At 41.8% G+C, this 14,673-nt stretch overlaps 1 protein-coding gene across 7 annotated transcripts in view; it reads left to right on the plus strand.

The window, feature by feature from the left end:
* Window positions 1-14,032, plus strand: part of wu:fj29h11 (protein NO VEIN) — a 42,617-nt gene extending 28,585 nt beyond the window's left edge. For all 7 annotated transcript variants that reach the window (XM_042397017.1, XM_042397020.1, XM_042397016.1 and 4 more), the window contains 16 exons: window positions 1,189-1,370; window positions 3,689-3,948; window positions 4,091-4,325; window positions 4,409-4,592; window positions 6,030-6,156; window positions 6,413-6,499; window positions 7,639-7,824; window positions 7,937-8,205; window positions 8,315-8,463; window positions 9,350-9,434; window positions 10,356-10,470; window positions 11,834-11,965; window positions 12,069-12,350; window positions 12,755-12,896; window positions 13,045-13,210; window positions 13,293-14,032. In XM_042397017.1, the coding sequence (XP_042252951.1) occupies window positions 1,189-1,370; window positions 3,689-3,948; window positions 4,091-4,325; window positions 4,409-4,592; window positions 6,030-6,156; window positions 6,413-6,499; window positions 7,639-7,824; window positions 7,937-8,205; window positions 8,315-8,463; window positions 9,350-9,434; window positions 10,356-10,470; window positions 11,834-11,965; window positions 12,069-12,350; window positions 12,755-12,896; window positions 13,045-13,210; window positions 13,293-13,727 (3,036 nt within the window). In that variant the 3' untranslated portion in view covers window positions 13,728-14,032. The remainder of the gene's footprint in view (window positions 1-1,188; window positions 1,371-3,688; window positions 3,949-4,090; window positions 4,326-4,408; window positions 4,593-6,029; window positions 6,157-6,412; window positions 6,500-7,638; window positions 7,825-7,936; window positions 8,206-8,314; window positions 8,464-9,349; window positions 9,435-10,355; window positions 10,471-11,833; window positions 11,966-12,068; window positions 12,351-12,754; window positions 12,897-13,044; window positions 13,211-13,292) is intronic.
* The last annotated feature ends 641 nt before the right edge of the window (window positions 14,033-14,673 follow it).

Here is a 14,673-nt window from a genome sequence, read left to right on the forward strand (position 1 = left end):
TATAATAGTCAGATTAATATACAATGAGAGTAGTTGCAGCCATAAATGGAAGTTCACAGTACTAAAGCAGAATTAGTAGATCATGAGGAGAAGATGAGAGCATGGAATAAGTAATTTAAAAAATACATTATAAAATTGACAACCATTTTAATTATTATATCAATGATTAAACAATAGAAACATTATATTTAAAACCAAAAGTGCAGAGACATGATTAAAACAAATGGATGGATGGGGATGGATAAGTCACTGGTATATACGGTGAAATAAGGTCTGAAAAATGGATCATCAAAAAGAAGGTAACCAGCCCATGTAGCACTTTAGAAATGGGCTGCCATTGGAGATATTAACTGTCAAGTCATTCACACAGTTATAATGTTTGATGCAGCTTAAAGGGCAGGTTCACAATTTTTCGAGTGTGTCTTAAAACAGCAGTCAGGTGTCCATATGAACAGTGAAAGAGGTTTTCCTCACTGTAATCATTCCTCCTGTTCATACTGGCTATTAAAAGATCCCCTTCAAATGTGCTTTCAATGTAAGTGATGGAGGCCAAAATCCACAGTATGTCCACATTCATGGGTCATTTTGTGAAAAAATGTATTTAAAAGTTGATGTGAAGCTTATATGAGGCTTCAGCAGTCTGAGTTAGTCATATGAAGTGGATATCTGACACATTTACAGTCTTTTTAGCATCAAATTCCCTCTTTGTGTTTCCTCAGACAGTGTTTCCCTGTTGAGCTGCAGTGGAAGTATAGTAACAAAAAGAGGGACTTTGGCACTAAAACTGTAACATTGAAAGATATCTACTTGAATTGACCATTGTATATAAATATTATATACAGTCAATGGATTTGACTCATTTGGACACTGAAGCTTCATATTAGCTTCATAAACTCATATAGCGATAAACACATTTTGCACATAAGGAGGACTGTGGATTTTGTCCCCCATCACTTACATTGTAAGTGCATTATGAAGAGATCTTCTAATGGTCAGAATGAACAGGAAGGATAATTACAGAAAGAAAAATGTATTTCAATGTTCATCTGGGCACCTGACTGTTGTTTTATGACAGACTTGGAAAATTGTAAAGCAGTACTTCAATGGTATGTCCTGACCAGTTCAGTTACCATATGTGTTTTGTTTAAGCCATACTGTTCTACATTGTTTTCACCACTCCTACTCCAGACCTCCAGCCCCTGGTCAGTGGAAAGTACAATGTGGCGCCAAAATTCAGGGGAGGACTATGTGCTTGATGACTACCCCTGTGAGGAGTTTCATGCTCTGGCCACAGCTCAGCTGTCTGCCCCCGTCCTCTTGGAACAGAGAATGGCCTTGCTGGAGCTGCTGGCGACCAACTGGGATACTGGGTAACACACACACCTACATATTTATCCTCCTGTGTCATGTCCTGTCCGCTGAATGTTGTCCCATTTGACAAGCAGGTGCATTCAGTGGGTGCCATATTTTGGAAACCTAATGGCCAAAAATAATGGCTTGGTTAAAGAAGATAATGGATTTGGGGTTAGTCAGGGTCAGGTAGCAATTCCCATCCTTTTTACTGCGGCCATTAAGTTATTACTGGGGTACAGTCGGGGCATTTTCCGACAGTTAAAAGTAAGCGAAATGCGGTGACACATCAGCCTTTTGTTTGGGTTTGATGTCGCCTGAGAGATCAGTGTGGGGATTAATGAGTCTGGATTTAGTTGCTCTTATCTCTGCTTCATCTCGTGAGTTACTGTTATAGTAGATGACAGCAATTCAGGTAAGGAGGTCATCTAAAGCTCACAAGCTCATACTGGTGAACAGCACACACAGTCAGTGAAGTACAGGAGTTAAAGCTTAAATTACATCCTGTGTGCAACTTCCTACCAACCACTCCTCTATATCACAGTTGGATGAATAATTAAAGGATCACACTGTCATTTTTGCACGTTTTAGCTCATTTATCATGACTGTCGACCATTTCCCAAAGCAGGCCGTCGAGTTTTATATTGCAGCTGTTCTCATTGTGCTTTTCACAATGTCCAAGCTTTTTGTGTGTCTTCTCGGATCAGAATTTTCGACAGCGTAGTTTAAGAATGCAGTTCTGATGAGACGCAGACTTTCAAGTGACAGATGGTGTTGCTCTCCAGCAGCTACTCCAATGCACCGCAGTGGCAGACTTTTCAAATCAGTTGGCAGTCTCCACTGCATCAGCTTCACCTGAAATAATGGCAGAAGAGATCACTGCGTTTTTATGAAATATAGGCTTATTAAGCTTCAGGGAAAATGAGCAGTTGTGCTACATCACACACCAAAGAGCATGTATTTAATGAGTGAGACGATTGTTGAAACTGTCATAGATAACAAGATGAGATGTGTCAGGATCTGTCTGATTCAGCTCAGCAGGTGATTGTTTGATCAATCACATTGTATGTTCACCATGCAGTATTTCATCAGAGCAGAACACCACAATGTAAGAAACCTTTCTGAGCTGTTACAAGCTGGGAAAAATCCAGACAAACAGCCCAATCAGTCGTGGTGCTTGTTATGTATGGAAACCTTTTTCTGCCTGAAAGTAAACACTGTCAGTATGCTTTAGAAATTGTTTGGCAGTAATCTCAATGCTAGTGCAGTACTTTAAAGCTCTCACAGCTCTCATCAACATTGTTTTCAGCTGCAGCCAACAAAGACAAAAGAGTCTCAGATAAACCCACTGTGCGCTACCTGCCCAGCACCAAAGACAGTGACTAGCTGGTAAACAGAGTGGGGCATGTAGCAGCTAAACACCAGTTGTCTCAGATATCGGTGAATACCTTAAGATAGGTTGAAGGAGAGTGAATATTGGTCTTCAGTTCATCAAGTGGGTGGAAACATGGCTCCAAATGAATGCTAATGTTGCTCTATGTTTACTGGATGTGTAAAAAGGCAACTGTTAACTAACACGTGAGCCATATCAACTTCATAAAACCACAATAAAGAGATGTTTTAGCTTAAGGATTCTGCCCTCAAGTGCTTAGTGGATACCCTCTAGGCAATTAACATGATGTAAAATAGAGTTAAGTAAAGTTAAGGGACATAGACACAGCCTGAAGTGGAGAAATTATGTAGAATTTAAAAGCTTTTGAGTACTTTTAAAAAAATACATTGTAACAAAGAAAAGCCATCCAGACATAATTGTTATATCTGTATTTACTAAGAGGATAAGCAGGCTAGAGTTTATCACAGCATGCATTAGACAATAGGCAGGGAAACATTTCAACAGGCTGCGTGTCTATCATAGGACAGACAGAAGCTAAATTTACTTTAAAAAAAATAAAAATAAAGCTCTATAGGCACACATGGAGCATAACTGTCATCTATTGCGCTGGTCAGTTTGACATGGGATGATTTTTCTTTACAGTGTAGATGAGAATTTCTCACTGCATTTAACTCTGACCATTAAGCACGTGCAACGCTCTTGACTACTATATAGAGGAATGTAGGTCACACAGTTCTTCCACGTTGTTGAGCCGTCACAAGTGGCATCAAGATCACTGAGCTACAGTTGAAGAGGCTGTCATCCATGCATTGTAATCACATGATCTATAAGTTATCTGATGCTATATCAAATGTATCTTGTGGTCGTTGTGTAGCAGCATCCCGCTGAAGATAATGGTTAATAATTAAAAACCAGTACTCACCATAACCTTTCCCATCCTTCCAGACATCGCTATTCTCAGTACCTCACAGCCCAGGTGATTGACAGTGATGGACGATCTACCAAAGGTACCAGGTCCTCCTTCTACCACTTCTTGTGTCGTCTTGAATGGGTGCCGGCCTATCGCCCAACGGAAGGAGAAAAGAGAGAGAGAAAGTACCTCTGTCCAAACTCAGTCTACCTGACCTCACCTGAGGTCACCAGCCTGCTGGGAACACATGTCTGTTATGTGGACATGGACCCCAGCGAGTTCAGTAGAGCCCTAGGTAAGAATGTGTCTTCTATGATGTGGGTCTCTGTTGTCCATACAATACTTGTGGCTATTGATTATCCTATATTTGCTGCAGGTTATTTTAAATCAGTTACAAAATAGACAGTTTGTCTGTCACTGTCTTTGCTGTCTTTTAGGAATGAGAGAAAGTATCTCAGTGGATGCTCTGATTAACTACCTGAAGGAGTGGTGCACCAAACCAGAAGCAGATAACCCGGAGGAGAGACTAGATGAGAATGAGTCAGAGGGGGTGAATTTCTCCTCCACAGTTCAGCACATTCACAACGTCTACACCTATCTGCATACAAACTGTCCCCAGAGCAGCCTGAAGGAGCTGTTCCAGCATACTCCCGCTGTATTCATAGAGTACAAGTATGTCATCAGCTTTATCAGCATAATATTTCAGGTTAGTCTCTTAAACACCTGAGGCCTAAAGTTGTACTTTATCTCCTCAGGCGTAAAGATGACTGGTGTTCAGGACGCTTCTACCACCTGAAGGAGGTGTGTTGGAGTGACCCAACGTCAATGTTCCAGCGCTACAGACAGCTGACCCATGGACCAGACAGCCCCGTCCAGGACCCCAAAGTCCTGGCGCCTTTCTACATTCCACTGGAAGGAATGAAAGACTTCTTCATCAGAGTACGCTGCTCTATTATTGTTTTCCCAGAAATCTGTCTCCATGTTTCTTAGACTCATTAAACTGTTTAATTTGGTTGTTTGCTAAGCCCCGCCCCCGCCCCCCTTAGTTAATGTTACTACGCCTGTCAAACGCCAGTTCGTGCATGGCACATAAGTAGTTTGCAATGATAACGGTTGCAGAAATACCACTCAAAACTCTTGATAGCTGAAATGACAACTGTCGTTAGCAGATTTTATCAGCTGTAGCTAGCTAGCTAATTAAGTAAATGTTAGCTTCATGAGTTAATTTAAAACTCTGTCTCCAGCTGACTTTTTAGTGTTTCTGTCTCTTTTTAAAAGGAGAACCCTGTAAAAGAATCTTAAATATGCACTTGATCACTACATATATACAGTAATATCATGCTAAAACATCGAGGCTAAAGCTGCCAGACAAAACGTCAGCATCCTCACCAGGTGATGATCTAAGTAGAAGACATAGAAATAAAGAAACAGTATTTTTTATTGCAGTATAGAGTGAGTTATTATTTTGTTCCAACATGTTAACACCCCGTTTAACTGCTTAGCTTACATATCTATACTTGTTTGTTTTCAAATGGTAAGTTCTGACTTTACAACAATAGCGTGAGGACTAACAGATGTAGTGTAATGCTATCTCAGGTAACGTTGGCAGGGGTTAATGAAGCGTGAACTTCCCCGAATCCTAATAAAAGCAGGAAAGAACCGTTAACGTAACCCTGAACTCTAATGGACTTCCACGCATTTGGGGAAATACTGCACAGTGGATGTGCTGGTGGTGAAAGGGGCTTTATAAAGTCACCTTTAACCACAACCTAATGAAATTAGTTAATAATGTGCCTCTTGGCCTTTGAAGTAACACTCGGTTAGGTTACTACTGTTGGTAGTGGCTAGTTAGGTGAACTAACGTTTGGATCTTAAAGCAGATAAACACAATTTATTTCATTCTTTACACTTTTGCTCTTGTGTTTTTGGTTTTAGGAAGACTTAAAAAAAGACACAACTGTCTGAAATCCTAAAATGCAGAAAATCTTTTTTACTACAGCCCCATGCACACCACTTCAACAAGTCGAGAAATCAGCTTGACGGGCCTGATATGCCTGGATATGGTTGCTAAGCTATGATTGGACAATTGCTCTTCAGAGGGGAGGATTAGTGAATAGTCACTTAATTACATCTAATAATGTTGATGAAATAGTATCTCATCAGTCATCTGTCATTTATGTTCAAATATCAAGACGATAGTTGCAGCTTTTTGGAAATGAGATGAAATTAAACAAATGATTTTACTTTGTTGGCACTTTGCTGTCTTAAGTTTTGATGAACTGACACTTACTATGTTTACGTAGTTTGAAGACCAAACTTCACCATTACCAATATACACCAGTCACGTGTGTGTGTGATTGTATATTTTCTGTTCAGCTGCTGAATGTGGATCACAGCCCCAACATGAAGCAGTATGTTGGATTGTTGGAACTGATCTGTTCATCGTCTCCCATCCCGACTGCTGAAGTGCTACAGGATGTGTCGGTGCTCTATGCCAGACTTGGTGAGGACACTTGCCAGTCTTTTGTTTCAAAGAGTTTCCTGTATTCAGTGACTCACATGTTTCCTTACTCTTTCTATCCCATCTGTCTACAGCTCATTATCTCTCTGCTGAACAACTGTTATGTCTCCCTCTGTTCCATGACTCTACATTATAATATAATATAATATAATATAATATAATATAATATAATATAATATAATATAATATAATATAATATAATATAATATAATATAATACTTCTCTGTATCTCTGACAGCTCACAAGTGTAAAGTTCAAGTATCTGGAGATCTGGAAAACATGCCTCAGCCCAGGCTCAATCCCAGTTACTGCTCCACTTTGAAAGGTGAGTGAAGTGAACACATGCATGTTACAAACAAAGCCCACCTTTCATCACCTCCTCAGTCTGTGTATGTTTGAATGACTGTCAGACTGACTGCACTTTAAAGTATTTACCACAAAAGAACATCATCCACCACCTGTCAGTGTGGTGCGTGTTTTGAAAGCAGCTTGGAAGAATTTATTGCTTCAGTCTGGAATTACTTTACACTGGAGACTGAAAGCAGTTAGATAGGTAACTATACTGTCTGTAGTACAAGTGTTTGGAGGCGTGGTAGCAGCGGAGGGAACCATAATGCTAATTTAATCAGGGATTTTAGGAAAAACCATGTGAAGGTGTGTCTCACAAATAGTAGTCCGCGAGGGGTCTGTGCCTAAGTAAGAAACTCTACAGAAGTACATGGGATGACCAGCTGCTCTCTACATGACACATAGATAGTGTAATCTATTCCTTATGACAAAGTCCTTTATTGCCCAGAGTTACTGCTGTGATATCACATGTTGCACTCTAATAAAATGCTGGATAAGTTTAAAAAAGAGAGATATCATCTTTTTTATTCCACGCATTCTTCTTCCTCGTCAAAACCTGGAAACTATATTACCCACAATACAACTTGACGACCAACAGTTTGACCGAAGATTTAGGTGTATTATGCTAGTAGCGGCAAATGTAGCCTGGAGCTGCTAGCCTCAAGCGGAGAAGAGGAGCCGACTGCAGATGTTTGGTACCCTCACTTCTTTCTAGCTCCACATCCCCAGTTTTTTAATTCATTTTCAAGCCTGTAGTCTTCAGCCACAACCAGCACTGACTCAAGTGACATCACTTGAGGCAGTTTATCAGATTTCACACAGCTTCCTCTGGAGACTTTTTTCACATAATAATTTTATCTTTCGACTTTAACACAACCTAAACATTTTTGTTGACAACCTTGCATTTGGCTCTTAAAGCCAAGAAATACAATACCAGTCAAACGTTTGGACACACTTTCTCAAAGTGTGTCTAGACTTTTGACTATGTAATCACTAAATCACATAAATCTAAATGACCTCAGCCAATGCCGACGTATCAGTTGGGTTCTAATTTGCAGCTAAGGGACCTACACCAAAATTAGACCTTCAGCTGACTCCTCTCTGCCTTGCGTTTAGGTATGGTGTCTGATAAGAGGGTCTTCCCCACCAAGGATAACAGCTGGGTGAGTCTGGCACGTAAACCCATGATTGCTGACAACAAAGAGCTGGAGAAGATCTTTAAACCTGACAAGCGGGTCTGCCTGCTCAACCTGCCTCCACCAGAGAAGAAGACCCCACACAGGGGCAAGACTGGAAACCTCGGTATGCTGCTGATACATTTATCTACATATCGTTGTTCTCGATTACTTTTGATTTTACTAAATAGGGATGCTCAAAAATACACAAGTATAACGGTTGTTTGATTGCCTGCTAGGAGAACAAGCTAACTCCATGCCTACCTTCAACGAGAGGGACCGATCTTCCTTTATGGAGATCTGTGGTATCCGCCAGCTGTCTAAGTGTGTCAAGACGGAGCCCCTGACTGAGAACCTGAGGCCCTGTCCACCCATGCAGGCCATGGTGCGCTCTGTGATGCCCTACATCCAGAGGTTCCTCTACCACCACGATGAGCTGGCTGACGTCTATTCAGAGCTGATTGACGACAACATAGGAGAGAAAATCAAGCGACTTAATTTCGCACAGGTCAGAAGACCACAGAATTTCTGACCATGATCACAGGGAGGAGAAAAGCACAAACATAATTTAGTCTACAAACATCTGTATGATGTAAGTACTTCTGCTTTGTTTACAGGTGGGTAAACTGTACATTCGCTACGAGCTGGATGTGGCTGACGGTGAGGATCCTGTGCTGGAGATGCAGGATGTCATCTGTCTGCTGAAGGACAAGAAGGAGTTCTTCATCCAGAAAGATCACCTCTCAGCCAAGCTGGACATCTGCAGGTTTGTGTGTGATGGTCCCAATAACTCACTTCTGTTGTCACAATCATACAATTGTTACGTAATAAATCATCATCAAAATCTTCTTTAGCTTCGTTGCAACAAACTAGCATCTCACAATTCTAAACAGTCACACTTACAAGATAAAGTACAAGTTATTATTCATACAGGATCAGAGTTTTTCAACACTAGCCTCAGTTATTATATAAGAGAAATTATTTGATCTTAACTACCTTGTGACAGAATCCAACATTTTCTGAAGTAATGTGACAATGGAACACCAACAGCACTTTTAAGGTTTACTCTCTTAAAGGGGCACCTCACCAATTTTACACATCAATAACCCTGATGATGTCATCAAGGTTATCTCAGCTTCGGCTTGGAGACTACAAAGTTTGAACAGAAATGTTGAATAACAAACCCAGTGTGCAGAGTTTAAAGGATGCGGGCATTTACAAGTCTAATGTAAAGATGCTATAAAGTTGCATCATGGGAAGTGTAGGATTCTGGGAACCATACTAAAGTTGAGGATATCTCAACCTCTGCTGCTTTGATTTTGACTGTTCTTGTTTTAATGTTTCTCTTTTTCTGGTAGCTGACAGAGGTTCTTAGATAGTTTATACATAAAGGACCAGAGTTTAAGATGCTATATTTAATCAGCATCATGTAGGAAACAATTGCATAAACACTTTACATGGCATACATGGTTCTATCAACAGGAACTTGAATATTATACAGCAACAAACAAAGGATTCCTCGTTATAAAATCCATCTGTTATTCATTCCTGTATGTATTTTGCTATATGTGTGTCTGTCTTTCAAGTTATCTTGCAATACCTTGTAATACTGTTACTATGTGTGTGTGTGTGTGTGTGTGTGTGTGCTTCAGGGAGCTGGTGAAACTGTTCTGCACAGAGAGCAGCCACAGGAAAGAGCTGATGCATTTCCTGAGCGGCCTGATAACCTCACTCAATGTAAGTGATACATGACCTCTTCAAGCATTGATCACTAATCCATATCCAGTGAAAAAGGCCTTTGCTTGCTCATGGTCTTTCATGCTGTCATTCTCTATCTTTTCTACCACACACACACACACACACACACAGCCACCACCACAGAGCTGACCGTAGCTAGAACTAATAGGCTATTTCCCCGGAGGGGGTCACGTTTACATTACATGGCAACTTGCTCTCATCCTCTTGTGTGATGTGTGGAGCAGTGCAGCAGCAGAGACTCTGTAAAGTCAGAGTTTAAAGGTTAACCAGGTTCAAAACACTGATCCTTCTCTAGTAAATATCCTAGCTTGTGTGGTTTTCTTAGTGTAGCAGCTGCTTTGGGACATGCAGCAGAATTGGGTTGCATTATAATGAAATGATTTTGAAATCTGAATAAGACACAGCTGAATGTTTGATTTAACTAATTAAGCTCTATGTCTGAAGTTGCCAAAGTAAATAAAATGGAATTTTGACTATTTGATTAAAAACGTTATTGATGTGACTGTAACACCCATTTAATACACTGGAGGCAGACAGATGCAGACATGAGAGGCTCGACTCGACTTATTACATCCGCATATTACTTTAACTTATATTATTCCAGGAAACTGATCAAATAGTTAGTGGCAGTACATGTTAAGTAGGTCAACAACATTTCAGAACGTCTGCCACTGCCTCTCTTGGCAAGAGACACAGAAAAGAGAAAACCTAAAATCTACTGGGCTCTGGTTTCATTCACTAGTTTGTAAATAAGGACTTCTGACAAAATCTTGAATCAATCAGCCCGGTAATGTAGCAGCAGTGTTTTCAATCAATGTGGAGAGCTGTTGGCAAATCTCGTAACATAAAACAAATGTAATCCAAATTGTCATCTCATTTATGAACTCTAACAACTTGTAGGACTCAGGAGCTCTGAAGAGGTTCTTGCACAAGGAGGACATCAGAGAGCTGCCCAGTGAGGAGGAGCAGTGGGAGGTCCCAGAGCCTCCCAGACCAGAGATCCACCTGGAGAGAGGTACAGAGAACACATAAGACGTTTTCACATATGAAGTCTGGAGAGTGTCCAGAGAATCAGGTCTGACATTGTCCAGAGTCACACATGTAGCACACAGCAGGAGACGCGTTCTCACCTTCTGGAAATACTGGTTTAGGTGAGGGGTGGCGCCTGGGTAGAGCATGCAGGAGGCAGGACGTGCCTCAAAAAGTATGCTGTGGTTGTAATTCAGCATTTTGAAGCTTTTCACCAGAAACACAACAGCTTTTATTTTACGAGAAATAACAGGAAGTCCTCTCTCCCATCAGCGCTAGTTTCACAGCGGAGCCTTCAGGCCTGCTGCGTTTATCCAGCGCCAGTCACATGATAGAAATGTCATCAACACACCCACTCACTCACTGCGAATTCACTGCTGTATTAACAGACGGGCTCAATCAGACATTACATATTTGTACCGGGGAGCTGGTGGGGTAAAGTCTGATTCTGTCATTTGCGTTCACACATCCAGCTCCTCCTGGTGATGTCCAGAATATGTCAGGGTTGCAGTGCATGTGTGAAAGGGGCTATAGGTCTTTATGGTCTATGGTCTTTTTATAGTATTTGTTGACTTAAACAAGAATAATGACTATTGCCATAATTAATGCACATGTATAAATGTGACTGGAGCCTCAAAGAGGAGTCAGAAACATCCATGGAGTGGAGTTGCTCCAACTTTGTTAAGAGTAACATGTTCACAACGTTGTGAAAGTATAAGTCAGAACACTAGACTGGAGATCACATATGTGCAGCCGAGGGTTAACGTTTGAGAGACTCACAGTTTGATGCAGAGCAGCAGCATGTAACTCAGTGTTATAACTGGAGCATGAGATGAATTGTAACAACAGAGCGCTGCTTTCTCTGAGTCTGTGTGTAAATGACATCTTACATCTGCATTTTCTCCAATTCTCTCTATGACACTCGCCCCGATTTCCATTATCATTTCATAATATTCAATGTGTTTTTTTCCTCAATCGTGCACACACACACACACACACACACATATATAGATAGATAACTGGTGTATTTCTCACATATGCTAATTCAGGTTTGTTCACTGTTGTGTGTTGCAACATAAAAGAGCAGCTGTTGCCAGGGCTCAAAGAGCGAGAGGAGCAGATCCCTCACTGCAGCAAAGAGCACACACACACACACACACACACTTGCCCACACACACATACATGCACATACTTCAAGGATTAATATGATCAAAAGAGTTTTTCATCACAAAATATGTTTTTATGGCATAACAGCACTGAAACAGGCTGAGCTCTTATTGGTGTTTTACAGCTTTTATCCGATCCTTCCTTCTCCTTTGGTTTGAACTCTCATAAATTCTGTTTTGCAGTGCCATCAAGATGTTATTCCTCCGTCGGCTCCCCGGAGGAGCCACCTCGCCCAGCACAAGAGGACGGAGAGCAGACGCTGGCTTGCTGGCCTCCACGAGCGTCTCTCTACAACACAGGAGGCAGTCGCACAGGTACATTGAACAGGGCGAAGGGATGAGAAAGAGACGGTTGTTTCAGCACAGTGGGGTTCTACTTTACATTTTCCCATATCCTACTATTTCTGTGTGCCAACAGGCCAGTCTGACGGGGGCGTAGTAGAAGCCGTCATGAAGATGTGGCCGCCTCCTGCTCCGCCTAAAGACAGAGACCCAGACAAAGATTTCCCCCCCAGAGGAAGCAGCCATGTCGTCCCCCAGAGTCCCAGCAGCAGCAGCAGCAGCATCTTTGAAGGGAACCAGCCATTCAAGAGCACCAGCAGCCGACCTTCAGACCAGCCCGACCTTCAGAGAGCAGTCAGCCATCCAGGCCAGCCTAACACTGCTGCTGCTGTCACCACCAACACCCCACTACCTCCAGGTTACACATTGATAAACTTCTGTCTCTCACTGCCATCGATTGTGTTCATACTGGTTTAAAGGTCACAAAGAAAAACCCTCTAAAAAGATTCTGTATAAAGAATTACTGCAAACAGGAATATTGGATTTAAAAAAATAATGAAAATATAATGCAAATTCATTGAACCAAAACAATATCTCTCATTAAAAATAGATTTTTGAGTGTGTTATTCAAATTTGTTACTTTGCTTATTTAAAGCTACTATGTGTAGAATTTTTCGACATCTGTGAGTGTTTAAAAAAAGACGCCGGCATAAAAAAACATGCCGTAATCACCCAAATATAGTGGCTTTATTCACAAATTCCACATGCACAGTTCATCCTGTAAATACAAACACTTTCCATTTGGTGCTGTCTGTCTAACAGAGCGCAGTCAACAGAGTGAGACCACTGAGTCTGACAGAGCAGAGGGTGGAGAGGAAAGCCTCAAGGCTCCCAGAGCAACACAGAGTCTTCCATCTGCACAGCATGCTGAGACAACCAGCGACCAACCCGCTCCAAACAGCCTGTAGGCTTCTTCTCTTCCTTCCTAAAAAATATGAAATATTGATGTAGAAAACTAATGTTGATTTTTCACTCTTACTCAATACATAATCCCAATTCCCCCCCCACCCTATTTCCACTGTAAACTCATCCTCTGTTTGTCTCTCCTGCAGCTCCGTCCCTGACGCCGTGGTGCTTCCCAGCACATTTCAGGGGACGACAGCCGCTGCTGAGAATCAGCGTCCTCCTCTAAACCTGGACTTCCCCTCCTGGAACAAAGTCCAGCCCTCACAGACCACGCTAGAGGACATGGAGCTCACCTGCCAGAGACCCACCACAGTCAGTAAACTCAGTACACCTGATGGTTTCCCAGCGGTTGAGTGTTATCAAGCTTTTCTAAATCGCGTTTGTTCTTGTGTAGGTGGTCTTATCTGACGAACTGGGGGATGTGGCAGCGATCGGCGAGTGGGGAGAACAGCTGGTCAACTCCTTCCTGTGCCACTGGAGAGACAGCGGCGACCCCGAGCGTCCCACGCAGGTCCTGTGGTGCAACCAGAGCGGAGAGAGCGGCCAGCCATACGACTTCAAGCTCACTTTCGGACCAGCGGGAGAAGAGCACGGTGGCGTCGGAGCAGCGGGGGTGGTGTACGTGGAAGTGAAGTCCACTATAAAAAAAGAGAAGTCGTTCATCCACCTCTCGGCCAACGAGCTGCACTTTGCACTGAAAGAGAGAGAGCGTTACCACATATTCCGAGTGTACAGCGCAGGAGATGCTCAGAACGTTCGCTTGTGTCGTATTCGGAACCTGGCGCAGCATCTCCACACCAAAGATGTGGCTCTCTATCTGTTTGTATAAGTCATTTTCAAGTTTGTTGAGATATTTGCACTATATCCACTGAAAATGTTTTGTATGCCTTTTTAGTTAAATCAAACTGCACTGATTTTATTTTTTTTTTAACGTGCTTATGAATACTTCCTACTGTATGGGTTCTTTTGCCTGAGAAAATTTGCACATTTGTTTTTCATTTTAGCCGTGATTTTCTAGTATCTGTACAATTTTAAAGTTGTCTGTGGACATACTGAATGTTTTTAACCCTTTGTATTCACCCTACCTCACCTTTACTTAAGCATTCCTTTTAAATAAAATCCTTTTTCCGTCAACTAAGTGTATGTAAATGAGTTTGTGTAGTGGACAATGTGATGATACAAGTACTGCATAGTAGCTTGTTTTTATCTCTTAAATAAGCCTTCATTGGGTTCTAGCAGTAATGAGAGATTCTGTCACCTCGACCCCACAGACAGATGAAGTGATTACAGCTGAGGGTTAAGTTAAATCAAGTGGAAGCGGAGCTGAATGGACAGGTCCCTCACAGGCTCCCATCATTCCTGGTAATTACACTGTCACAGGGAACGAGCTGTACTCCGATAGCGCGGGCACACAGAACATCTCTATGAACATCTCATCACAGAGCTTCTCCACTCATTTTTAACCACTTACAAAACTCTTTCTCATACAGTTATTACTCTCCAGAAAGAAAAAAAGCCACTTGACATGCTGCCCAGTTCAGCCCTGAATCAGAAAACTGCAGCAGCAGCCAGCACGTTCTGAAATATTTTAGAGGGAAAAAAAAGTGTGGAGTAGTTAACATGCAGAGAATGTAGTAATGTTTTTCGACATATTGCTTGAAAAATATTTAATTTCCTTATTCACCACCCAGTGGTGCCCCCGCTAAAGAGTCCCTGATGGTCCCCTGAACCGCACTTTGAAAACCAAAGTCTGTGTGGTTGCTGTATGATGGTAA

The sequence above is a fragment of the Thunnus maccoyii genome, chromosome 20 (genome assembly GCF_910596095.1).
Source record: "Thunnus maccoyii chromosome 20, fThuMac1.1, whole genome shotgun sequence".
In the NCBI taxonomy this organism is placed as follows: domain Eukaryota; kingdom Metazoa; phylum Chordata; class Actinopteri; order Scombriformes; family Scombridae; genus Thunnus; species Thunnus maccoyii.